This window comes from Carassius auratus, chromosome 2 (assembly GCF_003368295.1).
Source record: "Carassius auratus strain Wakin chromosome 2, ASM336829v1, whole genome shotgun sequence".
Lineage (NCBI taxonomy): Eukaryota > Metazoa > Chordata > Actinopteri > Cypriniformes > Cyprinidae > Carassius > Carassius auratus.
Genome location: NC_039244.1, coordinates 15,262,878 through 15,280,041, shown reverse-complemented (window position 1 = coordinate 15,280,041; position 17,164 = coordinate 15,262,878). Strand labels below are relative to the sequence as shown.

At 37.6% G+C, this 17,164-nt stretch overlaps 1 protein-coding gene across 2 annotated transcripts; it reads right to left on the bottom strand.

Moving 5' to 3' along the window:
• Positions 1-1,218: 1,218 nt before the first annotated feature.
• On the bottom strand, positions 1,219-16,576 carry LOC113117294 (probable cationic amino acid transporter). 2 transcript variants are annotated; one of them, XM_026285878.1, is made up of 8 exons: positions 16,114-16,576; positions 9,217-9,724; positions 7,762-7,998; positions 5,387-5,604; positions 5,127-5,273; positions 3,734-3,942; positions 2,098-2,975; positions 1,219-1,729 (listed from the first exon to the last, which is right to left on the bottom strand). In XM_026285878.1, the coding sequence occupies exons 2-8, from the start codon at positions 9,518-9,520 to the stop codon at positions 1,353-1,355; spliced, it is 2,370 nt and encodes a 789-aa protein (XP_026141663.1). In that variant the 5' UTR covers positions 9,521-9,724; positions 16,114-16,576; the 3' UTR covers positions 1,219-1,352. The 2 variants fall into 2 exon arrangements, with proteins under 2 accessions (XP_026141663.1, XP_026141673.1); XM_026285888.1 differs by lacking the exon at positions 16,114-16,576 and adding an exon at positions 15,469-15,758.
• Positions 16,577-17,164: the final 588 nt, after the last annotated feature.

The window sequence follows — 17,164 nt, the reverse complement described above, 5'->3', positions numbered from 1 at the left end:
GTTTTTTAACATTTCAACCTATTTGTCACAAACACAATTCGGGGGAGACAGATTTAAAGTAATATGGCATGACATACTCAGTGCATTTTAAAAACATGTGGCCTTCTAAATGTTGGATTTGAGGCCTGGTTGGTTGCTTAGTTTTTTTTTTTTTCTCCGGCTGCCAGAGCTCTAACACAGATAGAGTTAGATTGGACAGATCAATTGAAAACCATGTGAATTATAAGGGAAGAGCACAGCCAGATAAAAAATTCACAACACGCTTCACACCACATGCAAATTTCACTCCCACTCTTTTCCCGATTTTTTTTGTTGTTGTTTTTTTTGTCAACGGACACAATGACCAGCTGAGAGACACAAATCGTACTGTGGTCACACTGTCAGTATTTACACAGAGCTGCCTGCTTGCAAGGATGAAGCGGAGTCACTGGCACATAGGATGAATGGATGGTCGGTGGTGACACGTGACGGCTGACAGGCACCTTCACAAGCAAAACAAGGCCCATGGATATGTCGGCATCAACAGAAATGACAAACAAACAAGCATGGCCATGTTGATGGTCATATTTAAAGCACACACTGACAGATGAAGGCACTATTGCAAGCAAAGTCCAATTACTATTTGTGACAACCTACAATCCAAACCTCACTTGGGCTAGATGCTAGCGGAGAAGAGAACGAGGCCTTTGATTCAGTGGGGTCATTCTCAGTCGCATTTTATGGCTATCATCTATCTTTGCTTCTCAAAATGAACCTTTTTGTATGCAATATTAAAATTGAGTAAGAAAAAACAGCTGCTTACTGAATTGCAAAAGTGTGCAAATCGCTTTAAGTGTTTTAAGGGCTTCACATTGCAATGTTTCCTGGTTTTATTTCGACCCCACATAACGTTGGGGACATCTTCCTGGCAGATGAAACTCGCTCATATTGGGAAAGGCTGTGGGACTGTGATAACTAACAGGGCAGTAATAAACTACTCACTGGATAATACATTTCATGCTAGTTACTGTACTTTGGGTTGGGGGGGGTGAAACAGTAGATTATACATATTTAAGTGCTGAAGAGTTCGGTAACATGATTACATTGGGAATTAGGGATCAAACGGTTAAAACTGATCTTAAAAAGAAGGAATATTTGGGCTCTTTAGGATCTGTGTGGTAACAAAAAAAGAAAGAAAAAAAGAGCAAAAGCCTTCTAAAAGTTAAATTCCATCCTATGTGTTCTCATTATCCTATCAGTGAAAAGGGGCTGCAAATGAAGGAATAGGAATCAAATAAAAACTCATTGCAGAGACATAACCTAGCCCAAGGGTTCTGCAGTTGTTGGCAGATGAGTACATTCAGATTACATTCTCATTCCAAAGGATCGTCCAAATCGTCGTCAACTACCAGTGCCTCAAAGCCCGGACTGGGTTTGCCAGCTTTGCTTTTGGCCCTGCTGTGTGAGGAGGAAGAGGAGGTCCTGTGGTTGTCCACCCTCTGCGGGCCGTCAGGTTGAGGCTCGCTCTGCTCCTGGTGTTGCTGTTTCTGGTGCCCACCTTTGCCCCCATGGGAGTCCCAGGATTGGTACGGCTCTCCGTCTCCAGAAGGGTGCAGATCATCATCTACTGCAAAGCTGTCATCCACCCCAATGTCGTAGCGCTGGTATGTGCTAGCATGAGCCTCCTCCTCACGTGCCGTGATCTCCAGGGTGCTGTTCCACATGCCGTAGCCAAAGTAGATCAAAATACCTGCAGAAACGATCACACAGAGACAACACAAACACTGCACATATGCATAAGCTACCAAGTGGAGGTATTAGTCTGCTCATATAAGTGAGAGGAACATGGGTCATTCCTTTTTTGCCAGAGTTTTAAACTCTGTATCTTTTAAATACTATGGAAGTTAATAGGAACCAGCAACTGTTTGATTACCAGCATTATTCAAAATATCATAATCTATGTTCTGCATAAGAAAGCAACTCAGACAGGTTTGGATCGACATGAGGGTGAGTAAATGATGACAGAATTTTCCTTTTCAGGTGAACTATCCCTTTAACTACAACTTGATTATTTACAAAATGGCAAAAATAAATTCATAAATAAAAATAATTACTCACCCACAAAGCACCATACGCCAAAACGGATCCATGTGATGGTGGACAGCTTGAGCATGAGGTAAACATTTACCAGCATGGCAGAGGCTGGGACGAAGGGAACGCAGGGAGCCATGTAGGGCAGGCGCTTGGGGTTCTCCGGCTGCTGAATGATGATGAAGACCAAGAGCATAATGACCAGAAGCAGCAGTACCAGCAGCAGCACTGCCCACCACTGGCCATCAGCGATCTGACCCGAGCCGAAGATGATGAGGGAGCAGAAGCAGAAGATGAGGATGAAGAGCAGAATGACGCAGCGGGTGACGATGCGGCCAGTGGCCATGGTGGGTCGGTCCATCTTGCCCGGCAAGCCAAGCCGAATGCGCATGGTATAATAGCGAGGCCCCAGCAACTTCTTCAACTTCAGCAGATACACACTATCTGTCTCATCTGACTCGATGCCTGAGGACATGTCCACTGTGCCGTAGTTGGGGTGACTGGCAGTGTAGGTGGACTTGTCGGGTTTACCGATCAGCATCTCATTGTCTCCTAGAGATGGTAAGTTCTTGGCTCCACAGGCGTTTGTTGGAGCTCCTCCAAAATCATCGCCCTCGCTGATTGGCGAACAGGCTTCCTTCTCACACTCGGCTAGAACTCCCTCCTTACGCTTTGCGTTCTGCTCGGAGAGGAAGTTGACGAATCCGTGAATGTCTCCCTCGGGCTGGTAACGTAGCAGCAGCACACACACGGATACTAGCGTGTAGGCTAGCAGAGTGCCAATGGACATCATCTCAATCAGGTCCCTCAGACTGACGAGCAAAGCCAAGAGAGCAGAGAGGAAGCCCGACACCACACAGGCCACTGCAGGAGTCTCTGTGTATGTGTTCACATGGGCCAGGAACCTAAAATATACAGATTGTACTCAACACCTTCAATCCTCCATTCACAAGAGGGCAGTGCGTATCATTTCTATATATATATATATATATATATATATATATATATATATATATTAAATGAAAAAACAGTTATTTGAAATTATAATGTTTCTGATCAAAAACATGTAGCCACGGTAAACATAAGAAACTTTCAAAATCATTAAAAAGTCTTACTGACCCCAAACTTAGTATAGTGCATGTAGTGATAGATTATGTGAAACACAGGCGAAATTCGTTTATTACAGGTGCTCCACTAAAATATATATATTTTTTTTACTCAAAATGTCATTTTTGCAGTGAGATTTAAATTTAGAAGTATTATTAGTCTTTTTTAACATTTTTAAAGACCCTCACCTTTGAATCTGATCACAAATGGTCATATAAGATGCGTTTGAGCTATTTGGAGAGATACTACTACCAAATGCACCACAATGCATCTTATCTGACCACTTTTGATAACCAATGACTAGTGTACTGATTTTAACACCATATGTAAACGGGGCTAATCATACCAACATTAATTTTATCAAAGAAGTCTTACCACATACCCATTCTGGCTTTGATTTAAAATGTCATGGCTCTAAGTAGCATTTCTTTTGAGGAGCTTACTTCTCCAGCAGAGAATGATATTTAAATGGCATTTTTACAACATTTAATGGAAACAGATGCATTATAGAGCATCACAGATCATTGCTTAATCCTGTGATTTCATTTTATTTTACCTGAAGAGCAAACCATCTCCGGCCATGGCATAGATGACTCTCGGCATTGGGAAGAGAGAGCCCAACAAACTAACTGTCAGTCCTGCAATGGAGCCGATGGCCACTATGTATTTGGCAGTTTGGAAGCCATGCAGAGAAAACATTTCCATCAGCGGAGCATCTGTGTCAATTTCAGTGTAGGGGACCATCAGGGTGAGGATCACACTCACCTGTGAGAGAAACAGAGAGGCAGAGGGTGTGATTCATTGACCTTACAAACTGACCTTAAGAAATGCTCCCATCATGAATGTTAGGATCAGACGGAAATGATCAGGAACATTGTTAAAATAGCAAGTATCTTCTAATGTTGAGAATCTTTGGAAGACAATGCAAAGTAGAATTAAACAGTACATGGTTCATTTATTTTCTCTTTGGTGTTTAGCACTACAAGAATTTATTTTGACATTTCTGAACACCAAAAAGGCATCACACTGATGTTTTCATATGTCCAAATATCAAGTTTTTTGGTTATTTTTTTAATTTTTGTTTTTCTGGGTAGGAAGCACTGGGTTCTGAAAGTTATCGTCTGTTTTCATTGTACTGTACAATGGACATTTTTACATTAAAAGATCAAGAAAACTTTGATTGCTTGTGATATGACTCATATAATGAATCTCAGAAATGCTATCTTTATCTGTAACACAAACACACACATATGCACACAAACATACACACACATACAGAGAGGGAAATTAAATGCCTGGCTAAAATTAGCCACTACGACAACAAAATGAGATCTGGAGTGGTGAACACTGCTAATTAACAAGTTTGCTCCTCATCAGACAGTCCTGTAGGTGTGAAAATGAAGAGCCATTTTAGTAAAGGCAGTTTCATTCCATCTGAAACCGAAAGAGATATCAGAAAAATTGGAGAGAGATAAAAGAATAAAAAGATAAAGTAGAAGAAAAAAAAGACATATATAGAATGTATTGTTCTAAGATGCAGACAAGAGGTCTGTTGGTGAATTAACACCCATTGCGTTCCTATGACAACCTCCTAAAGACAGGCAGCATTGCACACTGATAAAGACGTAGAGCTTTAATAAATTCAGACATGATACATGAATAGAATAATCAATGACTGTGTGTGAACACAAAGAAAGGAACGAAGAAAAGCTATGCCACAGTAAGTAGATGATCTTTTTAAATAAAAACTCAGGCATGCATAATTTATATTCTTACACGGAGTAGTTGAAGTATCAACAGACTGTCAATTAAATAATCTAAACTTTACCATCTGACTCAAGTCACTTGTATCATCAGTAGTTTTAACAGAAAAGCAAAACAGCCAAAATATAGTAACATATATGGAGAAAATAGCCCAAAATTAGTGATGGTTAATGCCATATACTCACAGAGACATAGGCAGTGAGACAGGTGACCAGAGAGGCAGTGATGGCATAGGGGATGGATGTGTTGGGACTCTTGGCTTCCTCTCCGGTGGTGGCTATAATGTCAAACCCAATAAAAGCATAGAAGCAAGTGGCTGCACCCTGCATGACCTGTAGAGCAGAGCGGTTTATTATAGTTACAAGACAATGCAATTTCCTCCTCTGTGTTTATACTGAGAGTCTTACGGATTGAACTTCAATAATTAATTTGAAATGTACCATACCCCTGACCAGCCATAAGGCAGGAATCGTCCCTCATCCCAGTTGCTCCCACTGACGAAGAACAGTCCTGCAATCATTATGAATACCCACACCACCAGATTGATGACATTCAGCACGTTGTTGAACCCGACGGAATTCTTCACACCCAGAGCAACGATCACTGTGACCAGGCTGACTATGACCAGGGCCAGGATGTCCGGATACGCCTGCTCCCCTTTACCTGAGGGGTGAGGAAGGGAAGCTGGTATTAATGCTGGCATTATAAATATTGTCTGAATGTTTAAATAAACTCAAAAAGCATTACATTTTTAAATTTATTTAGGCCTCATGTTGTCTTGAATACTTGACTAACATTTACAGTGGATAAACTAGCAGATAGATGGAAAGATAAAATAATAGATAGATAGATAGATAGATAGATAGATAGATAGATAGATAGATAGATAGATAGATAGATAGATAGATAGATAGAAAGATAGATAGATAGATAGAATTAAAAACAGTGAGGACTTCAGTGAGGCCTCTTCATTTCAGAACAGCACTGCACACCATTGATATATACAAATACAGATAAACAAACAAATAGATATCAGATGACAGTAGTGAGTTTGGACAGCTGGTTTCACAACTTGACAACAGACAGTCCTCATCTGACCCCTCAATGCCGTCATGAAAAAAACATTCATTTCTAAAAATACTCTAGCATTCTAGCCAGGCCTTAAGCAGAAATGACTATGAACCATAATGTGGCTGTTACGTGTGTGCAGAGAGACACACAGATGGAGGGATATTAGATTTTTGGAGGAAAGGGATTGGTAAAAATAAGAGAATTTTCCACAGCTGGTTAAGTAAGATTGTGTATTTTGGCATGATATGCCATGTTTTGTCAGACAAAATAGTCTATATGTGATATCTGTCTGCAAACCAAACATGCCATGCAGGAAACAAATATTGTCCTTTTTAGAGTGCCCGATATCAATATTTCAATCCTGCATCTGAAGCGTGAGGATCTACAGTAGATATATGGCGTGCCTTTTTGAGAACTCAACAAAGTTGTTGAAGGTCAAGGGTTTTTAAAGACAGCTATACTTTGATGTCAGACAAAAGTGTGTGATATTCTAAAACAACAATAAATAATTCATTTTTATTACTGTAACGGAACCAGACAATTAAACCATATTAAAACATTATCTGTAAAATATATTTTTAACAATACTATTAATTTATTCATGTGCAAAACATTTGAAAAGATGACTATATAATCAAATAATTGCATAATCTGCATTCAAGAAACATGGAAGCATTTTTCACATAAAATTTTTTCTCAAGATCTAGAATTTGCTTCAGAGCATATCTGTTTTAAAAATATTTCTGTCCTAATTTTAATAGCAAATGCCCAGCCTAAGAAAGCACTATTATCTTTCCTCTTCAGTAATGTAAGTGGAGCAGCTGTTTCACAGTACAACAAAGCTGTGAAAAAGGTTGCTCGGTTTTTTTAACAAGCTTTCCTCACATTGCATTGTCACCAGACTATTGACTGCTAAAGTTAAAGGTGCCTTTCCTTTTCTCCAGCACCATTAACTGCAGTCTATTGATAAATTAAGCCTACTGTAACTTGTGCTGTGTGTGTATGTGTCAAGATTATTAGTGTGCCATTTTCTTTCTCTGTAAACTGCAACATTCAGTGACACGAAATCAATAATTTAACTCAATTGGAAAATAGGATGGCTTCAAGAAATACATTCTTGCGAAATAAAATAAGTTTTCTTTTTGCAGTATTAAAAGGATAGTTAATCTAAAAATGACATTTGCTGAAAACGTACTAACTTTCAGATCATCCAAGAGGTAGATGAGTTTGTTTGTTGGAAAAGAAAATATTTATTAGAGAGATTTAATTTTTCTTAGTTGTATATTTACATAAAAACACTTGCTCACCAATGGATCCTCTGCAGTGAAAGGGTGCCGTCAGAAAGAGAGTTCAAACAGCTGATAAAAATACAACAATAATCCACAAGTAATACACACAACTACAGTCCATCAATTAATGTTTCGTAGAGTGAAAAGCTGTGTAATTATAATAAAGAAATCCACCAAGATACTTTTTAACTGTAGCTTCCTGGCTAAAATACAAGTCCTCTATGCATAATAACATATGGTTGTGTCGTGTGCATTACTTGTAATGTTTTTATCAGCTGTTTGGACTCTCATTCTAGCAGCACCCATTCACTGCAGAGGATCCATTGGAGACATAATCCAAAATTTCTCCAAATCCATTACGATGAAGAAACAAACTCATCTACATCTTGGATGGCCTGAGACTCAGACTTAGTTGATTATATTCTAAACACAAATTTATAATAATGTTAATGCCACTCACCCAAACCGTTGAGCGTTCCTAGGTGGTTGATCATGAAGCCGCTGATGCTGTGATTGGCCAGGGAGTCGAACATGCTGCTGAGTGCACTGGCTCCTGCTGCTGTACCAATCAGATACTCCAAAATCAGGTTCCATCCAATAAAAAAAGCCACAAATTCTCCTACTGTCACATAGCTGTAAGTATAGGCTGATCCTGTGGTTTTAGGCACTCGCACACCAAATTCAGCATAGCACACCCCTGTGGAGAGATGTGGAGAGTAATGATTACTGTAACACCTGTACTCCAGGAGGTTATCAATAATAGCATGCAAGTCTCTAACCGGTTGCTGAGATGAAATCAGTGATTTTTTTTGGCTGGAGTGTCAGATCAATTCTCAAATGTCAAACTCACAGAATCCCAGTGGGCCAGATAACAGGGGGGAAATCCCTCTTTACAGGCTGAATCCCTGTAAACTCCACTACAGTGGAAAAGATAAGGATTATCTGTTTCTACATTCACTCCAATATGTACTGTCTGACATCAGTGCTTTAAAGCACATATCCCTTCAAGCTGATGCAATACTTGATCAAATATATGATGGCACTTGAATTTATTCATTGAGAATTGACTGAATGGTGAAAAGAATGGAATCAGATTAAATTAAATTTCGCAAAAAAAAAAAAAAAAATTAAAAAAAATGCCATGATAGCTTTTCCATGATAGCTTTTCAATTTTTGGAATTTGGCTATTGGTTAACATTATCCAATGAAAATCATCAGAAAAAGAAAAGTTATTGAAATCTTATTAAATTTCTATTAAATATTATGAAGAAGAAGTGTTTTCCCCCTTTGGAACAGATTAATCAATATTTCTTTCTTGGAATTATTTTACTTTAATTGAAGGTTAGATTTTTGTGAACCTTTTGAAAGAAAGCATAAAAAGCAAAAACTTTTTCCATGGCCTGTTTTGCAAATATTTACCAAGAGTGCCAATATTAGTGGAGGGCACTGTATATCTAATGGCTACATGGAATGATAAAGACAAATGCTATCTAAACTTTGATTCTGTTTCCATGAGTGGAAACATCAGCTGCATTCAGGAAAAAATATCCCTTTCATTTTTCCCTCCCTTTCATTTTTGGGTTCTTTAAGTTTGTATCCACATGGGAAACTAAATGGATTTTTTCTCCAACACTATTTTGGGTGCAGCATGCTGTGCACAGCTTCAACCTGTAAACCTAATGAGCCAGTTCAGTGTGCGTCATCACTACACGTCAGGAGGCATGAAGATATACATGTGTTCACAGCCTGACTCGGGATCAGTGAATAAAAAAACGATGCTATCCACAGTACAATAACACTACCTAGGCTGCGCTTCACTGAGGGCAGGTTTACAGGAAGATGACAGACCTCTTTTCTCTGTGTTTTTCTCTTTTGTGTCGGACTGACTGGAACAGGAAGTGGGGGCTGCACTCACCTGACAGGATGGAGGCCACAGCAGCGATGATGAAAGACACAATGACCCCAGGACCTGCCATTTCCTTAGCCACCAGTCCAGACACCACATACATGCCAGTGCCGACACAGCTTCCCACTCCCAGAGACACGAGGTCCACGGTGGAGAGAACGCGGGCGAGTTTAGTGCCGTGAGCCCCAGTGCCTCCCGTGCTCTCCAGCATGGACTCCACCGGCTTCGTGCGCAGGACACGGGATTGGAAGGTAAACCAGGTGGCCCCCCACTGAATCCGCCGTGGGTCCAGTTTGGCGAAGAGCCTACTCATCTTAGAGCCTGGTTATGGATCAAAGGCCTGTAAGAAATGGGGCTGATACTCTGAGGAGAATGGAGGGACCGAAAAAGATTTGGGATTTTGGTTTTGTAGTATAGGGGGGTCACAAAGAAAGCAGCTGAGATGTTCACTGTCCTTCAGAGGAGCATCATTGCCAGATATTTCCACATTATCAGTGAAGGAGAAGGTGAAGCAACGCTGTGAACAAAATGAGATGACAACAGTGTGATCAATCATTATTCTTGGCAGTCATGCATGCATTCATACATACATACATAAACACACACATATATATGTTTGATTTTGTTTTAATTAACTTTTTTTTTTTAATTAATGTTACTATATATAATGTAATATATAATATTTTATTAATAATAACATTACTATCATTTTATAATAAAACAGATAAATAATAATATAATCCTTTTCACAGTAGCAATGAAATATTGCTACATTTAAAATCTTTATGCACAAGTCATATATCTACAACTATCTACAATATTATGTATTTTACACCTGCCTAATTCATTGAATATATTCTGTTACTTTTTGTTTCCAATGAAACCATTCAAAAAAGATGCATTTGCTATTGTTCAATTCACTTTCTGAGGCAAATCAAAGGTTGTTGACTACTAAAACATTCGTGTTGTAGTAAAAGCCTCTTCATGCTATTCTAAAGGAAATGTGTTGCTGTATTCACCTAATTTATATTTACCTGCCTGATTAAATACCAATGCAAGAAGCAAGAAGCCCTTTTATCCATCACTGATCTTTGTGAAAGAAAGGCCCATTATCTAAGATTAATAGATGAATGAATTCTTTGTACAATGTAAAAATGTAAACACAATATTTTGCTGCCATTGTGGTTCACCAAAAAAAAAAAAAAAAAAAATCAATAAAATTTATGAATTTAGTCATGGATGTATCTGCCAGCAAAATGAGCCTGTCAGAGAAATCATCAAACAAATCCTCTTAATTCTAACAATATGAGACTAATTCAAGACAACTTTTAGATTTTAAACAGAACAGAAAATTAACATATTAGTATCAGGTTTTGAACAGCCAAATGGTTAATAGCATCCGTGTTCATCATTCAAACAAGAGAGCTTCTTTAAAAATGCACTTTCATGAGTGCCTTGCTACAGTGATGTTACATTAGTCATTCATTTCTAGTCCATCTGATAAAGCAGTTCAGAGAGATTATAAAATACATATGAAAAATAAGCCTCAGTAGGTGGTACTAAAAGCAATGGCTTTTTGTAAGATTTTGTGGATTTGATATCTTGAGGACCTCTTGATAGGAAAGAGCCGAAGATAACATCAAGGTCCACGCTGAACACCAATAAAAGGTGCTGATGAGTCCTGGTGTGCAGCCAAATAGGAACAGACAAAGAACAAACCCCAGCCTGTTCATTCCTGCTCTCATCTACTTCATTTCCTATCTAACATCCTCTCTCCTCTGATCTTTTCTCTCTCAAACCTATTTTGTTCTACCAACTCATTTTTTACACCTCATTTTATAGTCCTTTCCTCTTCTCTTACACCACAAGCCCAGTTCCTTCCCTTTTAACTCATCAATCCTGTCACTTTGAAAGATTTTGATGGCTTCTCCCAGTTGTAATGATACTCTCCCTCCTTCATTCCATGTCTATCTGTCTGCAGAATGAAAGTAGCAGATCGCAATGATGTCTGTCCATCAGAGTGTCTAAAGCACATGGCTGCTGACCAAGATAATGATTTGTCGAAAGGTTTTAACCCCACAGGCCACATGGACTAGAAAAACAATAAACTTAGGTGACGTCCTCCCTGTTGGTCTGCAAATGTAAAAGTAAATGTTATTCAAAGATGATATGCGATTTCATAGCAATGTGCAGTATAAGATAAACTCCAACCTCACATAAAAAACGCAAACCAAACAGGTGGAGCCCCAGGTGGATGTCAAGTTCGCCTAAATCAGTCTTGGCTATCATTTAGGAATCATGGTAATTGCAATGTGATTGCTAAGGGAGGAGGTGATAGAAGTGGTTTGGCCATCAGCAGGCAATGTGAAAAGAATTGATTTCCATTGTGAGATCATTGTGTGGGAAAAGAGAGTGGGTGTTTCTACATCTTTTGTCAAGGAGGTCTGATTGACTCCATACAAACCTGATATTGCTAATCTTAGGAATACATAAAAACAACACAGAATTGTTTGTCTTCACTAATCAAGCTGTATAACCTAGCATATGATAAATGTTTCCTTTTTGTTCGGTTTACAATTGATGTTGATTCATCTGATAATTTTATTCAAAAATTCATATGCCATCACTACACCCTAAATAAAACTTTGGGGCCTGGTCTATCCACATCGATAAAAAAATTCAGGACATTTTTATGTAGCTCTAATGCTATTTTTATTCTGCTTACAAAGCTAATGCTTAAATTCTGGTCTATCTGTTGTTGTTTTTACTTTCATCTATTAAACCTTCAACTCAATCAACATAACTCAAATAAAACCTTTACTTTAAAACTTGTTTTACAATTTCAGAAAGTCCTGACAAGCTTTCTTTCCTCCAATTAGTTTTAAATATCTGCCACACTAGATAGCGACAGTGAGATTTCAACCCGTAGTTCCAGATGAGAACATGCCACCCTAACTACTCCCCTTCTATTCACACAACATAATTCTGCACTTTAATCACTCTTGCTAATAAGAGGGTGAATTTACAAGTCAATTAAAATCTTCTCACCGGCATCATTTCACCTTGTGTGACACTGCAGTTTCCACCTTACTATTCAAGATACAGCGAAACACAGCAGAGCTACGGCTGCAGCAGATGGTGTAGAAACTGCACTGCTTAAATTATGTAGAGGGATTCAGACTGCATGCATTTTTTTTATTGTACAGCCCTGCCAATATACTGTACACCTTGGCAGAAGGAAAGACGGAGAAACTGTTCAACAGGTTGTCCTTCAGACACAGCTTATTTATTGTTTAAAATACCAGGATTAGAATACCAGTCCTTGTTAGGGAATTACAGACGTATCTTAAATGTAACTGAAAAACGCATTATGTATATATGTTTGAATATTATGTAAATCTAACACTTCTGAAAGCCTAACTAAAAATCATTTACTGCAGCTCTGTTTGGAGTTTAGAATGGGGATCCGCATTCAATTTGAGAATATAAATAATAATAGAAATTCAAAAATCTGGTGTTGGCAAGATATAATTTTTATTTTTTTTATTTTTTTTGTAAAGAAGTCTCATGCTCACACAGGCTGCATTTGAGCAAAAAATACAGTAAATCTATATTTTAATATTTTAAAATATTATCAGACTTAAAAAGTCATTTCTTATAAGCATCTTTATATGTTTTTTTTTTAATTGTAATAAAAAAATTGTAGGAATTCTTTGATTAATAGAAATAGAGCATTTATTTAAACATTTGTAACATTCTTAATGTTTTTAGTCCCTTTTGATAAGTTTAATGTATCCTTGAATAAAAGTATCAATGTGAAAAAAAAAAAAAAAGTTGGAATACTGTTCTATACAACACAGTAAAATATAAACCCACTTATGTTAAAGTAATGCTTTCTATAATTCCTTTCATTTTGGTACAAATAAACATATAATACAAATATGTTGAAGGTCCTGAAAGCATCATCTCTCACCTCACCTAAAAAATAAAAAAACAGTGTGCCAACAGAAGACATGTTTAAATGCAGAAACCTCAAAGTTTGATCATACTTGTCTTCACCCACACAGTCAGATCTTTCCTCGGGGCAGTATAGTGCAACTCCTCCATTCTTCTTACCTTCCCTTCTCTACTCTCCCCTCCTCCTCCAGGCCGCTGTACTGTTACATAAACTGGCTGCTGAGCAGAGTGAATCTCCTGGCACGCACACTAACACCATTTCTGGCCATCAGATTTATTGCTCCCCTTTCTCCCTCGGTACAACTCCCATCTCTAAGTATCAGGGCACAGTCAGAGCCAAACTCAACCAAATATTTGACTACAGTTCTAAAACTACTGTTTTTGCCGCATGGTGTTGCTAACTGTTTGACAGAGCAACAATATGGTATTAAAAGGAATAGTTCACCCAAAAATGAATATTTGCTGAAAAAGTACTCAGGCCATCCAAGATGTAGATGAGTCTGTTTCTTCATCGGAACGGATCCATGGTTAAGGTGTTTTAACTTTAAACTGTCGCTTCTGGACAAAATTTTAATCCTTAATCCATAATAATGCTTCCTCCAGTGAAAGACCCAATGTTGTCCCCTCACACCAAAATCCACCCACATATATATTTTTTTTTTTACAATTTTTTGAATATAAAGCCTGTTGATCTGCATATTTCTCTTTTAATTCAGCCAACGTTTTCACTGAAGAAAGTAACAGAGGTCTTGTATTTTTAGCCGGAAGCAACAGTTTAAAATTATTAACACCTTAATGATAGATTTATTTCTTACAAAAGTGCAGCATAACACTTCATGAGACACTCATTCCGATGGCACCCATTCACCGCATAGGTGAGCAAGTGACATAAACCTGAATTTCTTCAAATCTGTTCTGATGGAGAAATAGAGTAACTCATTTTGAGTAATTTATTGGGTGAACTATTCCTGTAATCTGTCAGAGGTCATTAATTAACAACAAACAGTGCAATGGGTTATTTCTACCATTATAAAATCAATCCTAAAATGTTTCCAGGCACTTAACACTCCAAATACTCTACTTTAAAGATTAAATTTTGGTCTTTATAATGAAACTGTGGGTTTTATTTATGTATAGTGTCTTCTCAGCTGTTCACTGCATTATGTCTCATGCTCACTATTATTTGCCATGCAGTGCAACATGCGTGGTGGTCCTAATTGACAGAAAGCCTTTAATTGTATTACAGCATGTGCACAAACAATACGAGTGACATTACAATAGTGGAGGGAGTATTAATGGGAGTATGAACTAGTGTGGCTCATTGAGGAAAAAAGCAAGTCATAACCATGAGTCAGAGTTGAAAAAGCAAATGACAAGCATGCAGCTTTTCAAAAGACAAAGCACAAAAAAATGCTTTCAAAAAAGCAACAATAAACAGCTCTTGGTTAATTAAGAGGTGTTTTATTTATTTATTTGGAAGAATTGTCCACTCATTTGGAAATTTGCCAAAGCTATACTGTAAAATGTTCACAAGTAAAAAGGTACCAAAAAAATAAATAAAAATAATAAACTGCAAGTTAACTTACCATATACTGAATGGGGAGAAATTACATTAAAACAAATAAACATTGAAATAAAAAGGACGTGTAATTTTGCTGTAAAACACAGTACAAATTATTGTTTTTAGAAGTAACTTTCAGAATACCTTATTCAATAGGTAAGTTACATGTTGTGTAATTAAAAGAAATAAAGAAAAGTTACCTAGAAGTCCCCGAATGATGTATAACATTTGATTATCTTTTACTGAGATAAGAAATTATTCTTATTATTTATATTATCGGTTATGTACATTACTGTATTTCATGTTGCACTTTATGCTAGTTGAAGTGCATTATATCAGTAGGCTACTTGTAGACGCAAACATTAACATTCTCATATGCCTTTTGCAGAAGAATAAAATGTCTATGATTCAGTATAATACAGTACATAAAAAATTCAGTGGGGTGCAGTGTAATAAAAACATAAGCGCACAGCACAACTCAATAAATCAGAATAAATAAGCCCAACAAATACATAAAGATTGATTATCCACTAAAGCAGCAGAGACCTAATAATCTAATATAATGAACAACAGGAATGGCAATAATTTCCAATTCTATTTAACTGTTTAAAGACCACTCACATGCAAAATGGCCAATCATCAAACCACTTCTAAGGAGGAGGCAAACATCAATCCCTTTACAACTAATTCCTAAGAAGAAAGAGATAACACCTCTTTCGAACAAGCGAATAAAGTCTCATTACCAACTATTGTTGTAAGTAGTAGTCTAATATTCGAAAAAACAACTTGCTGTTGTAAAAAACAGGATGTGTGTGCTTCAGCACCATGGTCAGCGCCGCTGTATTTTACACGCCCGTTTATAAACAAAGCCGCATCCACGAGTAACCATCATGTCATTGGAGATTAACCTCGTTTCACTGCCTAGAGCTCCGCTGCAGACATATTCACAGGCGGTGTAATCAAAAGAAACAAATGCTGATCTAAAACCCTTCCGTCATTAATAATGTAGATACGCCTTCGCCTCTCTATTGCATAAAAAGCATGTTATTGAAATGTAGACATACAGTTGATAGCGATCTCACACCGCCCCTCCCGTGAAACACAACTAGCTGATACTAAAACAAAATGTTTCCTTTCTTCTCGTTCTTCGTTTCTTTTCTTTTTTAAACACCAATGCAGTGGTTTGAATATAATCACTGACGAGTCAACATCTGTTTAAAATAAAGTTAACTGCGATAGCATATTATCCCAAGAGAGTTGCTTTAAAAAGACGGATTCGTTTAATAATAACTGTAATTAGTTCATATGTGATTCTGATTTGGGCTGAAATGGTCTAATGAGGTCTAAGGCACATCCTGACCTAGTGTCCGGGTTCAGTCAACACTTACCTTCCAGGCTGCCGCTGTCCAGCTGTGCCGACGCTGATGTGCGGTGCTGCGGCTTACAGCAGCGCGACACGGTGGCGTAGTCCAAAGCCAGGTGGATCACAAGTAGGATGCATTTCCGTTTGCGTATCATATAATTCTCATCATAACATTAGCAATGATTTATCATAACTTAACGCAGCACTGAATGCAAAAAAAATAAATAAAAAATCATTGCAGGGATTAAGGTCGTCGTAGGGAGGGATACTTCACTGATGCTACAAAAAGGGACGTACGCTCTTGTAGTAACGAAGGGGTTAAATTATTCAGTCACTGCCTCCACGTGATAAGCGAGCAAATTCATTATTTATCATCGCCGTCTACGTCAATGACGTTATGATATCATTGCGTGAGAACATCGAGCCCCTTTTGTGACAGGCAAAATGTATGATCCGTCATCATTCCGCCATCAAAACCATGATGGAAAGGGAACAGGAAGTACGCTCGCCGCATCAAATGAAAAGTTGCAAAAACCGGGAGATGAAAAGTGACGTAGCTGTTGACTACTGCGTGTGTATCAAATCTGCCTAAGGACATAATGATGTAACATTTGAACTCCTGTCAGTGTTTTTCGAGGAATGCATTTCAAACTTAAAAATATTTCCATATTTTTCTACTACAAATTAGTTTTGAAATCTATACCTTGTCCCTAAATCGAGTATATTGAATGCAAAGAGTGATGTCTGCCACAAACTATCACTGTAATTTTAAATGTTGTAAATAAAACCTTTAGATAAACCTTAGCCCAATAATTAAAAGAATGACATACTGTATGACATACAAATGCAGCCAGAAAAAAATTATATATATATATATAAATATATATATATATATATATATATATATATATATATATATATATATATATATATTCTTGCTTGTTGAAATATGAGTGTGTCTACTGTCCACATTACCTGTGTGCATTGTTCATTAGGTTCAGTCTGTTTTAAATACAATGAGTTCAATTTTCATGCATGAGTCATAACATTACACCCAGAGTAATATTCAGTGGTTA